The sequence below is a fragment of the Symphodus melops genome (assembly GCF_947650265.1).
Source record: "Symphodus melops genome assembly, chromosome: 7".
Lineage (NCBI taxonomy): Eukaryota > Metazoa > Chordata > Actinopteri > Labriformes > Labridae > Symphodus > Symphodus melops.
Genome location: NC_136697.1, coordinates 14623261 through 14637967, shown reverse-complemented (window position 1 = coordinate 14637967; position 14707 = coordinate 14623261). Strand labels below are relative to the sequence as shown.

At 41.3% G+C, this 14707-nt stretch overlaps 1 protein-coding gene across 3 annotated transcripts in view; it reads left to right on the top strand.

Annotated features, from left to right (window-relative positions):
* Nucleotides 1-14488, top strand: part of lingo3b (leucine rich repeat and Ig domain containing 3b) — a 39681-nt gene extending 25193 nt beyond the window's left edge. For all 3 annotated transcript variants that reach the window (XM_079348742.1, XM_079348740.1, XM_079348741.1), the window contains exons 3-5: nucleotides 10247-10856; nucleotides 12400-13143; nucleotides 13336-14488. In XM_079348742.1, coding sequence (XP_079204868.1) covers nucleotides 10302-10856; nucleotides 12400-13143; nucleotides 13336-13905 — 1869 coding nt within the window. In that variant the 5' untranslated portion in view covers nucleotides 10247-10301 and the 3' untranslated portion in view covers nucleotides 13906-14488. The remainder of the gene's footprint in view (nucleotides 1-10246; nucleotides 10857-12399; nucleotides 13144-13335) is intronic.
* The last annotated feature ends 219 nt before the right edge of the window (nucleotides 14489-14707 follow it).

Genomic DNA, 14707 nt, shown 5'->3' with positions numbered 1-14707 from the left:
GTAACCATTTAACGATCTACAACTAGCAGGTTCACATGTAGCCATGGCTACAGATATCATAATAACAGTCAAAAACACATAAGAAACAACGGACTCCAGACATTTATGTTTGATCAAAATCTGCTTATCTTACTGTGCCTTTTGAGTTGACATGGTGCTTCAACTTCTCACAGTGTATATTTGCAGTCTTCCTCACTCTTTGGTTGTTAACAAATGCTCAGAGGGGAAACGTAACCATTTTACAACAGTGCAGTTTATGTCAGACCTGCTGTTGGCACCAAAACAGAGAAGTTACATATGTTTTAATGGTCACTTTTTGGGCCTTCTTATCTGTCAGAATTGCTTTTACCATATGAGCCTTCGCGGTCCCTGCGCTCCTCCGGCAGAGGTCTTTTAGTCATCCCAAAAGTCAGGACACACACCCACGGCGAGGCGTCTTTCAGTTTTTACGGCCCTCGCCTCTGGAGCAGCCTGCCGGAGGACCTCAGGGCCGCAGAGAACGCTCATATTTTTAAGAGCAGGCTCAAGACCCACCTTTTTAGTCTAGCTTTTAAATAATATTTATTCATTTTATCTTTTATGATTTTAGCATTTTATGTTTACTTATATCTTACCATCATTCTATTGGTTTTAGCTTTATTCAGTTTATTGTTTGGCCTCATTTTAAAAGGTTTTATGTATTTTACGTCTCTTGCAAGTGTTTCCTCCGAGGGAGCCCTCTGTGTCGGGAGCGGTGGAGGGCTGTGGCTGCCTGGGCGCCGTCCTGCGGTGTCTGGGTGGAGGTCAGGGGTCTCGGCCCCGCCTCCCCTGGGCACCCTGTGATGGTGCCCCTGATGGCCGCGGCCGATCTGCCGCTCTCGATGCAGACGGCTCCTCTTTGGCGTTTACTTACCTGGTTCATCCGTACTCAGCCTTCTGTCCATATCATTGATGCTGGTGTGTGTGCATGTGTGTGTATGGGTTTAGGTCTGCGCATGTGTGTTGGAGCGTGGGGTGACTGTGAGTATGAGTGTGATACTGTTTGTATGCGTGGGGGTGGGGGGAGGGTGGGAATGATTTTAATGTGATTTTAATGTGATGTTAACATGTAAAGCACTTTGTGCTACTTTTAAAAAGTATGAAAAGCGCTTTATAAATAAAGTTTGATTTGATTTGATTTGATTTGATTCAGTTCTTCTCTCTGGGTGTCGTACTAATCAATAAAATCAACAATGTTAGAAGTGAATGAAAGGTTGTGTTCAGCAAGACTTTACTGTTGTTGTTTTTTTCATTAAATCACAATAGACAATACAGGGACATCTAAAATTCAGTGTTGAGACTCATTATAACATAATTAGGATGGTTTCTAAAATTAATGAAATGATTTCACCAAAAAAACATATTTTTGCATCATTTTAGTTTTCAAGGCAAGTACAAGGCCACAGAGGCTCATTAGCTGCTTGTGAAACTTCAGATGAGAAGTTCTTTGGCTTGGGGTCAGTTTAACGAGACAGACTTTTAGTTCATTTTCTAATTTTGGGAAATGGGGACATATTTTCTTCAAACACACTTCAAAGATGATGTGTTTTATCCAATGGTCACCTTCTTTCCACCTTTTCTGTGTGTGCATGGGTGCAGGGTCGAATGTATCTACGTTATTCTTGAATAATTTTTTGTGATATTTTTGAAACAATGCATGGTTGTTCTATATTGGTCACAGATGCAAGAAAGTCACAGACAGGAATAAAAATGGGACACAACAGGGCTACATTTATAGATGTTTATTTTGTGAGGGGAACAAACAGTGTTTGAAGTGATTCATTGGTCGCTGCTTTGTTTTTCTCTTTAATCCGTCTCTGTGTATTTTTGATCATGACTGTCAAACACAGGACTCTCCTCAGCTGTCAGTTTACAAAGTAAAAAAGGGAACAGGTGGAGCAGGAGAAATAAGAAAGAGAAAGTGTGTACATATGATTACAGTTTTTCTGGGTCCACAGGAAAATCTTGAAATAGAAAAGGCTGTGAAGAATGAAGCTATATTCTGTTTAGTTTTGTGAACAGGAAAACTTTCCACCAACTTTCATTTTTGATCGTTTTTACTTTCTGCTCTAATTTGACTAATTTGACAGGATCAACTGTGACACAATAGATGTTGTTTTGGTAGGTGGACATCACAGCAAAAAAGCATCAAATTCTGAGAAAATAATAACTGCAAAAAGTACACAATTCATCCCTTCAGAGGATTAAACATGCCTACACACGCTCACTCACACTTCATTGATGTTTTTTCATGGATTTCATGTCCTGGACTGTTGCTCATTATAACAGAGAAAATAACAAAGCTGGCATGGAGTGGGAGCAAAATCAAAGAAGGAACGAAAACACTCAAGACATCAAAGATGTTGAGCCAAACAATGAATATTTCCCCAATATGCAATATAAGTTTTAAGTGACAAATTTGAATCAACATCTTCCCACTGAAGTATGGAGACTCTGTGGATACAAACCAAGTGGACATCCGAGGCTGTTATGTTTGAAGAAAAACAGAGCAGATATATTTAAAACCAAAGAGAAAGTAAACTCCTTTGTTTCATAAACGATACATCTGGATAACGAGGTAACAACTGGAAATGACTGGTTGCCATTGGGAAGCCAAATGAATAATATGTATGGGTGCATTTAGGACTCAGTAAAACATATGCACTATACATTATATGTAAAATAATTCCTAAGCATTTTACTTTACTTTACACCTAAACAACCAGCACTTGTTAACCTGTAGTGGGATAGAGAAGGACAGGACACATACTGATGTATTAAAGGTGTGACATACTCTATTTACTGCAGTGGATATTCATTGATTTATTTACTTCATGTCTTATGGATTGGCTTCCTGAGACTGATCACTTTGAGTAACTTCTGCTGCACTGAGTGAAACTAATACACACCAACAGCTATCCGTGTCAGGAGATTTCAGACTCCCTGCTGAGCGCTGCACCCCTCACTGATGTCTCAATGTGGGGGAAGTTCAAAGTGAAAATCTAAAACACGCACAAACACACACACAGGTGATTTTAACTTTTTGGACTCATCTCCTTTCTAATCCACCAAGCATCATCTACTTCGAGCACATACACCAACCTAGACAGCTCAGGTCTGAGTGTAGTGAAATCAGTAATGTGTACATGTGTCTGTGTGTGTCTTTATCCGACAAACAGGTGCTCCAACATCCAAATCATTTCCAAGTTAAAGAAAGTTTGAGTTCATGTGCTGTTTGTTGTAGAAGTCACTCCAGGACTTGCAGACTTTCTTTCCTCCTTAATGAACAAGCAGTACATGCTCTGTATTTTTAGTCTAGTGGGGTTTTATCTTGGCTTGTTTTTAGTGTTTGTTTGCTTTGCTGTTTCTCCTCTGTGGCTGTCAGATGTTGTTGTTGTTGCACTGTGTATCCTCTGCTGATTTTCAGTTTGAGTTTACTTTTGGCATTCTTTAAAGAACTGAGGCTGAGAAACAGAGGTTTAGGTTCTTTAACTTGTACAACTGTTTTCTAACTAACTCACAGTGTTGGTGGCATCTCACTTGTGCTTCTCAGGGAACGATGCAGACAATCAAACGTCAGCTGTGACAAACGTCTGAGCTGAAATCTGTGAAGTATTTTGGGGATCACCTGGTTAGAGAAGAAACAGTACAGTAGGATACTGCTTGAGTCAGAAAGTGTCTCTTTTAGTGGAAAACAAGGCATCTCTCTACAAGGAGACATCGACAGGATAAGTAAAGGGGTGATGATAATGAAGCCTGCGCAAGTACAGTGTGTGTGTGTGTGTGTGTGTGTGTGTGTGTGTGTGTGTGTGTGTGTGTGTGTGTGCGTGCGTGCGTGCGTGCATGTGTGTGTTCTGCAGACTCAAGTTGACAGGAGTGTATGAAAGGATTGAGACTGACAGTGTAGATATGCCGTCTTGCAATCTCAGTTTATCCACTACAGTACTCGTGAAAGTGTCTGTGTGTGTTACTTGGGCCCATGTTTATGAAATTATTATTATATGAATTATTTTAGGAGTCAGTAGTCTAGGAATCAAAAGAATATATATTTTTAATTATAATCCAAGATGTATCTCACAACTACAGAGAATCCTCAGAGATTGTTGAGGATTAATATCAGGATGGAAATGTGTATGTCTCACTCTTATGCACAGCACCCACCAGAGACGTTAGAGTCCGAAAGTACACTTCTACTTCACTGCAGTAAGGAACAAAGCTTACAAAGCCAAAAGTTACAATGTTCTTATATTTCAAACACAGCCAGACTTGGCCAGAAAAAAGTAGACTGTGCTTCCTTAGTTGTAATAAGGTAAAGAAAATCAAAGGTTTGTTGGTAAGATGCAGAAAGCTCTCCACATTAACGAGGAGTCTTCCTACAACTCTGTGAGACGATCTCAGAGTCCAGGTTGTTAGGGCAACAAGATTTCTTAAACTTCAGCATGTTCTCCAACCATGCATTGATGGTACTCAACGTGGCGTCCATTTTTCAGATCAGTGATGACATCATACAGCTTAAAGCCATCTTCTCCAACTTCAGTCTGATCTTGGATCTAAATGAAGTATTATATATGATTAAGTTCCATAAACTGGTGTGAACCTGAAAATCACAGCATCATTTTCTTGAGTTAGATCAATGGGCAAACGTCGCACTGACACATTGTTTTCACAAGGTTATTGAAAACATTGTTAAAATATATTCAGCCTGTGGAGTAGAGACATAATAAGATCAGTGTCACTTCTGGGAGTTTGAAATACAAGCCTTTGTTTGCATTGGTTTGGAACTAAATACTGCATCAAACATCCATGGTGTTAAAATAAAAACGTGAAATATTACACTTGAAATAATCCTATTACTCCCAACATTAACTTCCCGGAAAGGTGATGTGATCTCACCATGAAGTCAGAAGATGACTTTGAGGTTCAAAAAGTTGTTGCAACAAATGTTTGTTTTTTACTTTGTTAAATTATATTATAAGTCATTGTCTCCATAGCAGAGTTATCACATGTCAGTCCAATGAAACACTACTGTGGCATTCAAGTCAAAGTTTTGTCTTTTTGGTTCTAATCAGCAAAAGGTCAGAGCAGGCAGCCTGTCAGTCTCGATCATTTCACGCTGGCTGCCTCAGTGACTTCGAGCTGTGAGAGGAACAGGATGCAGCTACAGTAGGATAGCATTGCACCAAACCCCGTCACAACTATCATGTCTGTTTGAAGACCCCAAACAACTGCAGTGTCCTTCACATTGTTTGCTGCAGTGCTGTGAATGATGTCAGTTTGATAATATTACATCTTCTCTGGAAATGTCGGCAGCTGTGGTTTGTGGCCGTCTGTCACTGGGTGTCACACTGATGATGAGGTGTCATTTAGACAATTGAGCTTCTTGAACTTTATCAGTGTTTGAAAACTGTTTTTTTTTTCATTCATTTCATTCTGTTTTCTCATTGCCTTTTTTCCCCATCTTTGTGTTCCCACTCCAGGCTGTGTGCGCCCCGTCATTGTGAGGATTGCTTCTTCCATTTTTCTGCCTAATTATGTTGTGATGAACATTTTCCTTGTAATCTTCGAGCTTCTACGTTTGGGAGTTTTTGCACCAACTTGATGACAATGTGATTCCTTATTTAGACTTGTATCACTTTAGATTATCAACTTCATTTGACTTTTCAGTCTTACAAAAAAAAATTTCAGTTACTAATATTTCTGGTAGATAATTATGAATGACCCATCTGAGAATTTATGGGCATTCATTAAAACATAATTCTCAGCTTTGAACAATTGTATCTCAGTTGTCTTCACTCCTGTACCAGAGGGCTGTTAAACTGTTCACAGCCCATGGCACAAGCTTAAAAATGGAGTGACTAAGCACCAGTTTAATATTGGACTTACAGCTTCTATAAACCTGTCAGCTTTATTTTGAAAGGCAAAAATGTGTCAATCGTTTTTTAAAAGCTTCTTTAATAATCTGCTGACTGCTCAACGTTGCTGATGTTACATTGTGCCTATTCAAGACATTGTGTGTGTGTGTGTGTGTGTGTGTGTGTGTGTGTGTGTGCGCGTATGTGTGTGAGAGTGAGAAATCTTAACAAGGCCGAACGCTTGAGTTGAGGAGATCCATGCTCTGTTGGTCAAATATAAAGACATAAAAGCAACCAGTCAACATGCATGACCTATTTAAAGGATGACACCCCGCTACACCAGACAATGTCTACAGCTTTTTTTCAGTAATATTTTGGGGGCATCTTTTGATAGTTTCACAAGTTCTAAATACAGACTATCCTGTATATGTATGTAAATCATGTGCAACAACCTGTGTTTGAAACATCTGCCCCGGGCATTAATGTTGCGCCTCTGAAGGCTGATGATCTATGCCTGATTGGACAAGGATGTTGTTCCCTAACATCTGCTCATTAGGTCAGTGTCTAAAAGTAGGTTATTTTTAGCTCCTGGCTGATATATTTTTTTCTCATTCTCCTCCTTTTTCCTCCCTGGACAGCTGTTGGAGAATCTCCCTTCTCTGCTGTCTGGATAGGTGTCAGTGCTGTTGCCTTAACATCTGGTGACAATCATTTGTAGCTTGTAGTGTGAATTTGGGAATTCCGTGTGTAATTTGGTGTGTTGGATGTCCAGGTGGAGAAACAAGCTGTGCTTCTGACCCTGAGATGTTAAACGTTGACACAAAATAAGGATGTTTCCAGATAGGTGGCTCTTTAAAGTGAGATGCAACAATAGATCCACTTTTAATTAGATGAGAGTTTTCACATGTGCACTCCTGAAAATATCTCAATAAAGTCAGGAGGAATATGTTTGCTTTGTGCACTAGTCACAGGATAGAAATGTCAGCACCCCCTCTCACTTGCTCAAGACAAATTTCCCGGATAATATCCTGCTGCATTTTCACATCAGCTACTCAGACTTCAGCTTCCTCTGGGCTGGCAGGAAAAACTCTGGGTAAAGCCCAAGTGATACATTTGGCTGTTTGAGTTCACATATACAGCTCCTCCTGCAAAGTTTTAGTTTTTTTTTGCAAGTGTGAAAGCACTAAGTCAGAGTAAAGGTGTGTTTTTTCACCTGCTCACTGCTCCTTTGGGTCCTTTGGGTGTTTAATGAAGCGTGTGTTTGAGTGTGTCTGTGTGTGTGTTGTAGACCCTACCTGTCCTTGAATTCAGCAGTGAGGACCTTGTCTAGCTCTATGATGTCAGCTCAATGATTTATACTACGATTCTGCCACTGACCCGTAGGAATAGTCTGGAGGGGGGGAACTGGAGCTGGGAAGATGAGCATAGCCTGAACCACACACACCATACACAGAGAATACAACAGGAGCAAGGGCTTGACTAGTGGCTTCAACACAAACAAAAGTGTATAATTAACTCATTAGAGTGGCATGTTAGCATGCTAGCATTTGCAGAATAGCAGTAAACATCAATGATAACATTGGTTGGTAGGTTATTTATAGTTATTCAACTAATTTTTCCAAAGTCCTTTAATTAAAATAGATGTTGATCTTGGAGCTGGACAAAATGTTCTGATGGTTTCACAAAGCATCGTCTTGGCACCACGAATCTGTGTTCATTATTAAGTGCTAACAGGTCATGTAGATGTCATGGTGTTTAATTTAAATATCTCAACCCAGCCAGCACACTAATACTAGGTCAAAGTGGGTGAAGAAGACGGGGCCCAGCCTCTTGTTTCTTCAGTTGGTGGGGATAGGCCCCACATGGGTGAGCTTTGAGGAGTTGATAATGGGCTGAGGGGTAAACTGTAACCCACTTTGGATCATTCAAGTACCTGTACTGTCTAAATGGTGTGCCCTTTTATAGTGTGTCTCCTTCTTGGTTGCTCATTTGGACTGAAACATCTGGCGACTTTAACACCCACTCTGAGCCAATGTCGTGTTGAAGCCCACTTACAGTAAGCCTCTGGTGGCTGAGGAGAGAAACCAAATCTTTAACTTAATTGCACATTTAAAAAAAAAAACCCCACAAAAGTCCCGAATAATTGCAAACAAAGTTCATGTTGAACAAAAGCAGTCTAAACTGAAAACTTTAGAATTCCCAACATTCTCGGCTGTAGAAAGTTTAAACCATCATCAACAGAAAGAAACATAGCATTTTTAAGCAACTTAACTGAGAGGGAACGAATGACCCTACATGCACAAAAAGCCCACTGATCCTGATGATCCTCTCGCCGACCAGAACATAAAGAATCGATTCTACGGCATCAATGATCCAGTGGCTGACGAGCTGCTGAAAAGGGCTTCAACGATGACCCGACTGGACCCGCCTGATGACAAGTTCTTCAACACACTCTACATTCGAGGTTTGCGAGACACAGTCTCTGATGCAGATCACAAGAGTCATTTTTACCCGTTTGGCGAGATTCGCACAATAAGTTAACCATAGTGCAGCAGACAACACAAAACTCACCTGTTTGTTGAAGGGAAGCAGGTGTTTATTTAGTTTGATGTCACCTGTCTGATAAACAGCTCGTTATGCAGAACATCTGTACGATCATGTTTGTTTTCCACATTTCTGCGTTACTCTCCCGGGCTCTATTCCACAGAGATGCTGAGGTTTGCTGCTGTGTTGTTGTGGTCATGGTGAGCTGTTGCTGGTTGACAGTGCGAGGCTGGGTTGCTGCTGAGAACTGGGTCAGTTTGTGCAGAAGTGTGCACAGCAGCCTCTCAGTGCCTGTATTTTGTCTTCCACTGAAAGAGAAAATTGTGCCAGATTTGAACCAGATCCTTCAGATACGTGATCTGTAAACAGAGTTTTTTTCAGCCTAGTCACAAATGGTGAGACTTATCCACCCATGGAGCTCAATGGATGAGACACACTCTCCAGGGGGTTTTACTGCAGTGTTTGAGTTTGAGAGAGAGTGTGTGTGTGTGTGTGTGTGTGTGTGTGTGTGTGTGTGTGTGTGTGTGTGTGTGTGTGTGTTTGTGTTTGTGTGTGTGTGTGTGTGTGTGAGATCATGTGAGGAAAATATGCCAGTGTCTTGCATGTGTGCAAAGACTTTGTCAGCCATCATTTGAATTTAACTTTAATCCAATTTTATCCATTTTGATTGGATTGATGCCAACAAACTGAAGTGGTCAGATTTCATCGGTGTTCAGAGGGGCTGTTTTCAAAATACAACTTGCTAGAAAGAGACTTGAGTTAAATCTTGGAAGGAGAAGGAGACAGATGACTTTTAGCTCGTCATCGTTTTGATTTGTCATCTAAACACAGCCCAGTAAGCAAAGATATACACATATTATTAATCTTATCTATTTTCAGCTTCAGAATACATTTTCATTTTAGTTTCTCTGGGGTGATAATGTGTAATTCCTTCTCATTTTCACTTCTCCCAAATTACAAAATTAGCAAGTTTAACGTGTTTGGTTGCTGGTAAACATTTCTGGTGTGTTGTTATTCATACTCTTGTGCAGTATTGTATTAGAATTAGAAAGTTTTCATAGTGTTTCCATCTTACTAAATGGACTCTGAGTTGTGTTTCAGATCTAATGCCAGGTGCTCTTTGACCATTCTCCAGTTGAAAACAGTGTGTGGGAGAGATGACAGTTTGCCTGAAGGAATGGTTAAATCACAAGTGATTCATCTCATCTTTGTGCTCCCATAAATGATTTTTAATTAATCTGCAGCAAAATGCCATGTCCTACGCATACATGCATCAACACACACCTGATCAAACATATAATATGACTCTTTGTGCTCACATTTCATAGGCACGACATGCGTGGCTCCCAGGCATAGCGTGATTGTCTGTTTATGTGGGGTGATAATAAATTCATTGTGTTTGTCAAAATGGAGCAGACGGTCTCAGTGCGGCAAGGAGAACTGAGTAGATGCAACATGAATGAATCAGGCTGAAGCAAGAAGCTGCCTCACATGTCTCCCCGTGTCCCAGTTCTCTAGCTGAAACCGTAGATGAAAAAGTGAAAAGACAAATTATCTTTAATATCTTACAAGGAGCCTTGTTCCTGTAATGGGGTCTCGTCAGTTTACATTAATGCCAAGTCATGATATGTCTCAAATCTCCACAGCTCTTAGAGTAATGTTACTTAAACTGCACAAGGCATGGATAATTGAAAATGTTATTAGCTTTGGAGATGAAGCATGATAGGCTCCGTCTTGCTTTATTAAATCCCTTTTTGTATCATGTTCATTTTTTTTTAGTCTCTCTCTCTGCTTCAGTCTTATTCCTGTCTTCCTTCTGTCTTGTCTTGCAGGTACATGGTGCACTGACTCTGCCTGCAACAGGCAAGGAGTCAGAGGACGAGGGCCATGTTTGGCTCTCCTGGCCCTGGTGGGCATGCCTTAGTGCCATGGCTGACGGTGTGGAGATTGGTACAGGCTGCTTCTCTGGTTGCCATAATAACCTTAACTCTGCCGGGAAGTAGCCAGGCTTGTCCCCCACGGTGTGAATGCTCGGCTCAGCTGAGGTCAGTGTCATGCCAGAGGAGGAGGCTCACCAACATACCAGAAGGTATTCCTACCGAGACACAACTTCTGGACCTCAGCAAGAACCGGCTTCGCTGGGTGCAAGCAGGTGACCTGGCACCGTACCCGCGCTTGGAGGAGGTGGATCTCAGCGAGAACTTCATCGACACATTAGAGCCCAATGCCTTCGCCACCCTTCAGAGTCTTAAAGTGCTGAAGTTAAGAGGGAACCAGCTAAAGCTAGTGCCCATGGGGGCTTTTGCAAAGCTTGGCAATCTGACCAGCCTGGACCTCAGCGAAAACAAGATGGTGATTTTATTGGATTACACCTTCCAGGATCTGAAGAGTTTGAAACATTTGGAGGTGGGAGACAACGACTTGGTTTACATATCCCACAAGGTAAGCTCTCCGACATCTGGTCTTTGCTTAGACTCTTTTACTGTTTTAGAAAATCCCAAAGCATCACAGTTTGATTTTGATAGAAGTGGAATAGGTTCAGTGGTTTTGAATAAGCAATGATGCCAAGAAGCTATTTGCCAAACATAGTTTTTGTAGCGATGCCGGACTTGGCCCAGAGGTATGCAGCTCAACATTTTGGGAATAAGAGTAATCATTTTCTTGCTAAATTGGATGAGAGGACTGATAGTGTCATTACTGTATTCATAATATCAATATCTTATATCATTTGTAACTGGAAACAACTAACCTTTCTCTGTCTGCCATCCAGCACCTCTTAATCATTAATCAACACAATCTGATTTAGTTTAATCTGTACAAAGGCTGAAGGGTAAAAAATGACAGATTGAGTTTTATGAGGGGGATTTGTACAGGATTGTTTTTCTGGTCTTTCATCACTAGTTTATGCTAAACTAAACTGTAGACTCATACTGTATTTACAGGCTGAAGATCACCAACAATCTTTTATGTTTAAAGCTCCTGCCACCTGGAATCACTTACCTGCTGAGATCAGATCTATCATGCCACGTTTGTTTAAGAACGCTTTGTCCTCTTTCTCAGTGACGTATTATAGTGTTCTTGTTCCCGCTCATACTGTCTTTGTCGTCATTTGTTTATTTTGGATCCTCCCATATTCTGTCCTCTGTTACTGTAGGCCATTTTGGTAACCGTTTGGTTGTCATGTTTATCATTCGCTACTCTGTTTTGTTTTTCGTTAGTTGTAGTGTTGTTTGTTTGTGTATTGTTAAAAAATGTTATTGTTCATCTTTTTTTTTTATCATCTTGTAAATTGTCTTATGTTAGGATCCCCTTGAAAACGAGATGGTGCATCTCAAGGCGCTTATCCTATACAAATAAATACAAGATTGATGATTTGATAAAAACTGAAAGGGAGCAAGACAGAAACTATATCAAATAATTCCAATTGTCTTGACCTGGTGTAGTGCTGGTAGCTTGATGGTTGTTGCATGCGCCCCATGTGAAGATGACGTGTTCCTCCAGGAGGGTGGCCCGGTTTCAGGTTAAACCTGTTGCTTCTTTCCTTTATGTCATTCCCCTTTTTCATTGAAACAGATTTATGACTCCATCCACTGTCCTGTCTCAAAACTGCAAAATATATATGATATGTATACATATTTTTTGAGGGGTTTGTAAGGGTTTAAAGTACTTTTTGTCCCCCCTCTGGAAAAAGAGCTGTTTTCCTTTTTGCTGATTTATGTATGACATAAAATCTCCTCCTGCTTCCTTCAACAGTCAAATGTTTAATTTATTGTGAATATTTTAGTGTAAATTGTAAATTAGAAAAGGCTGTTTCTTCAGCATTTTGTAAAACTTCTTTTGACACCTACCTGGTTCCAGGAATTTAAAAGGGGAAAAAAATAAAAGAGTATCTTTTGCAGATGTAAATGTGAAGTCATTCGTAATTCATAACCAGCTGAAAACTCCTCAAAGGGGCTTTAAAACACTTTATTTTTTTGACTCCCAGGCATTCTCTGGGCTGCTGGGGCTTGAAGACCTCACAATAGAGCGGTGCAACCTGACATCGATCTCAGGTCAGACCCTGTCTTACCTTCGCAGCCTGGTCACCCTTCGACTCCGTCACCTCAGCATCACTGCATTGGAGGACCAAAACTTCCGCAAACTCTCCAACCTACGAGGTCTGGATATCGATCACTGGCCATACCTTGAGTACGTCTCCCCCCTAAGTTTCCAGGGCCTGGACCTCCACTGGCTCTCCATCACCAACACCAACATCACCTCCGTCCCCTCAGCTTCCTTCAAGAACATGGTGCACCTTACCCATCTCAACCTGTCCTACAATCCCATCACCTCACTAGAGCCTTGGGCCTTCAAGGACCTGCTGAGGCTAAAGGAGCTCATCATGGTGAATACGGGCTTGGTGACTGTGGAGCTCCACGCCCTTGGAGGACTCCGACAGATTCGGGTCCTGAACTTCTCCTCCAACGACTTGCAGACTCTCGAAGAGGGCTCCTTCCACTCTGTCAACAGTCTGGAGACCCTCAGAGTGGACGGGAACCCCCTGATGTGTGACTGCCGTCTGTTGTGGATCCTGCAAAGACGCAAGACCCTCAACTTTGACGGCAGAGTGCCGGTGTGTGCAGGGCCGGTGGAGGTGCAGGGGGTCAGCCTCAGCGCCTTCACCGATTCTGCACTCTTCGATCACTTTACATGCCAGAAACCTAAGATACGCAACCGCAAGATGCAACAGGTAATTCATTAACGTGAACATAAAGGTTTAATTATCAAAAGTAAATACAGTTTTTAATACTAATGGTTTTCTAACTGTTTATCACAAATACAAAAGGTACTGTAAAATGTATGGAGAAAAAAATACATGTTGGGTTTTCCTGACTCTCCTGTATTTATTGGTCCATGCACTGCTTTCCTCCACCGTCTGCAGGTAATCGCTCGTGAGGGCCAGCCAGTGAATTTTCTCTGTCGAGCTGAAGGAGATCCTGCCCCTGCTATTATCTGGATTTCCCCACAGCGCAGGCGGATCACAACTAAGAGTTCAGGGCGCATTATCGTTCTCCCTAGTGGTACCCTGGAGATCCGCTACGCCCAGCTTACTGACAGTGGGACATATATCTGCATCGCCAGTAATGCCGGAGGCAATGACACCTACTTTGCAACGCTCACGGTGCGTGGCCAGCCGCTAGATCCTGCCTCAGCCTTCTTTCTCAACCGCTCGCTGTACAGTGGAGAATTCTTCAACGACACAAATTTGAACAGCACACGCGTTTTCCTCAAGTTTACCTTGGACCTGACCACCATCTTGGTCTCCACGGCGATGGGTTGCATCACCTTCCTGGGGGTTGTCCTCTTCTGTTTCCTGCTGTTGTTCGTGTGGAGCCGGGGACGCGGCCAACGCAAGAACAACTTCACAGTGGAGTACTCTTTCCGGAAATCTGAACCCGTCACTGGCAGTTCCTCTGGAGGGACCAGGAAGTTCAACATGAAGATGATATGAAACAACGCAGCCAGGGGTCCCTCGGGGGAGGCATGAGCACGTCCCAAAAACGTGTTAGACACACAAACACACACAGCCATTGACTCGCAAAGAAGTTTGAAAGCATATTAGGCAGATCTTGTCTTTGGCTCTATTTAAAATTGAGCTGCTACACCAAAAGTGAGGCCATGACACAATTTGGTTTGATTTTTGTAGAAAACAAAATGACCCTGATCCCTCTGCCTCTCAGTGGTTTCATTCAGCTTGTGTTGAAAAGCATGTTTGAAGGTAACTGCAGATTTGAAAGCACTTTTTGTTAACTATGTTTGATAAATTAAAAAGATGAATTTTCAGATATTGGCATTATAAAGTTATTAAATAGTGGAGAGGATTAAAAAAAAGATTTCTCTTTCACTTAAATTTCAATTTAACTGAATTAATTTAGGGATTTAAAAGCGATGTGCTACAGGGAGACCTGTAGTTAAGTTAGAGAAATTGTAGATATGCTCTACACAAGTCTGCCTTGTTAAGAATAATGCATGTAGAACTGCAGTTAAGAGTTAAGTTGTAAATTTAATCCACCGAATAAAACAAATTGCTCTGACAGTTTGAAGGTGTTTTTCTCTCGAGCCGTAACACGTGACTTGATCTTTTCTGATCAAGACTGAACATTAAGCAAGGTTTTAATTTGACTGAAGAGCTAAAGCTGAATGGATGTGATGCAACATCTCAAAAGTAAATACTGATTTGGACAATTCACTTAAGTAAAAAAGACACAAAAGAAACATGATTTGACTTTTTTCTTCTTTGTGAGATTTCAACA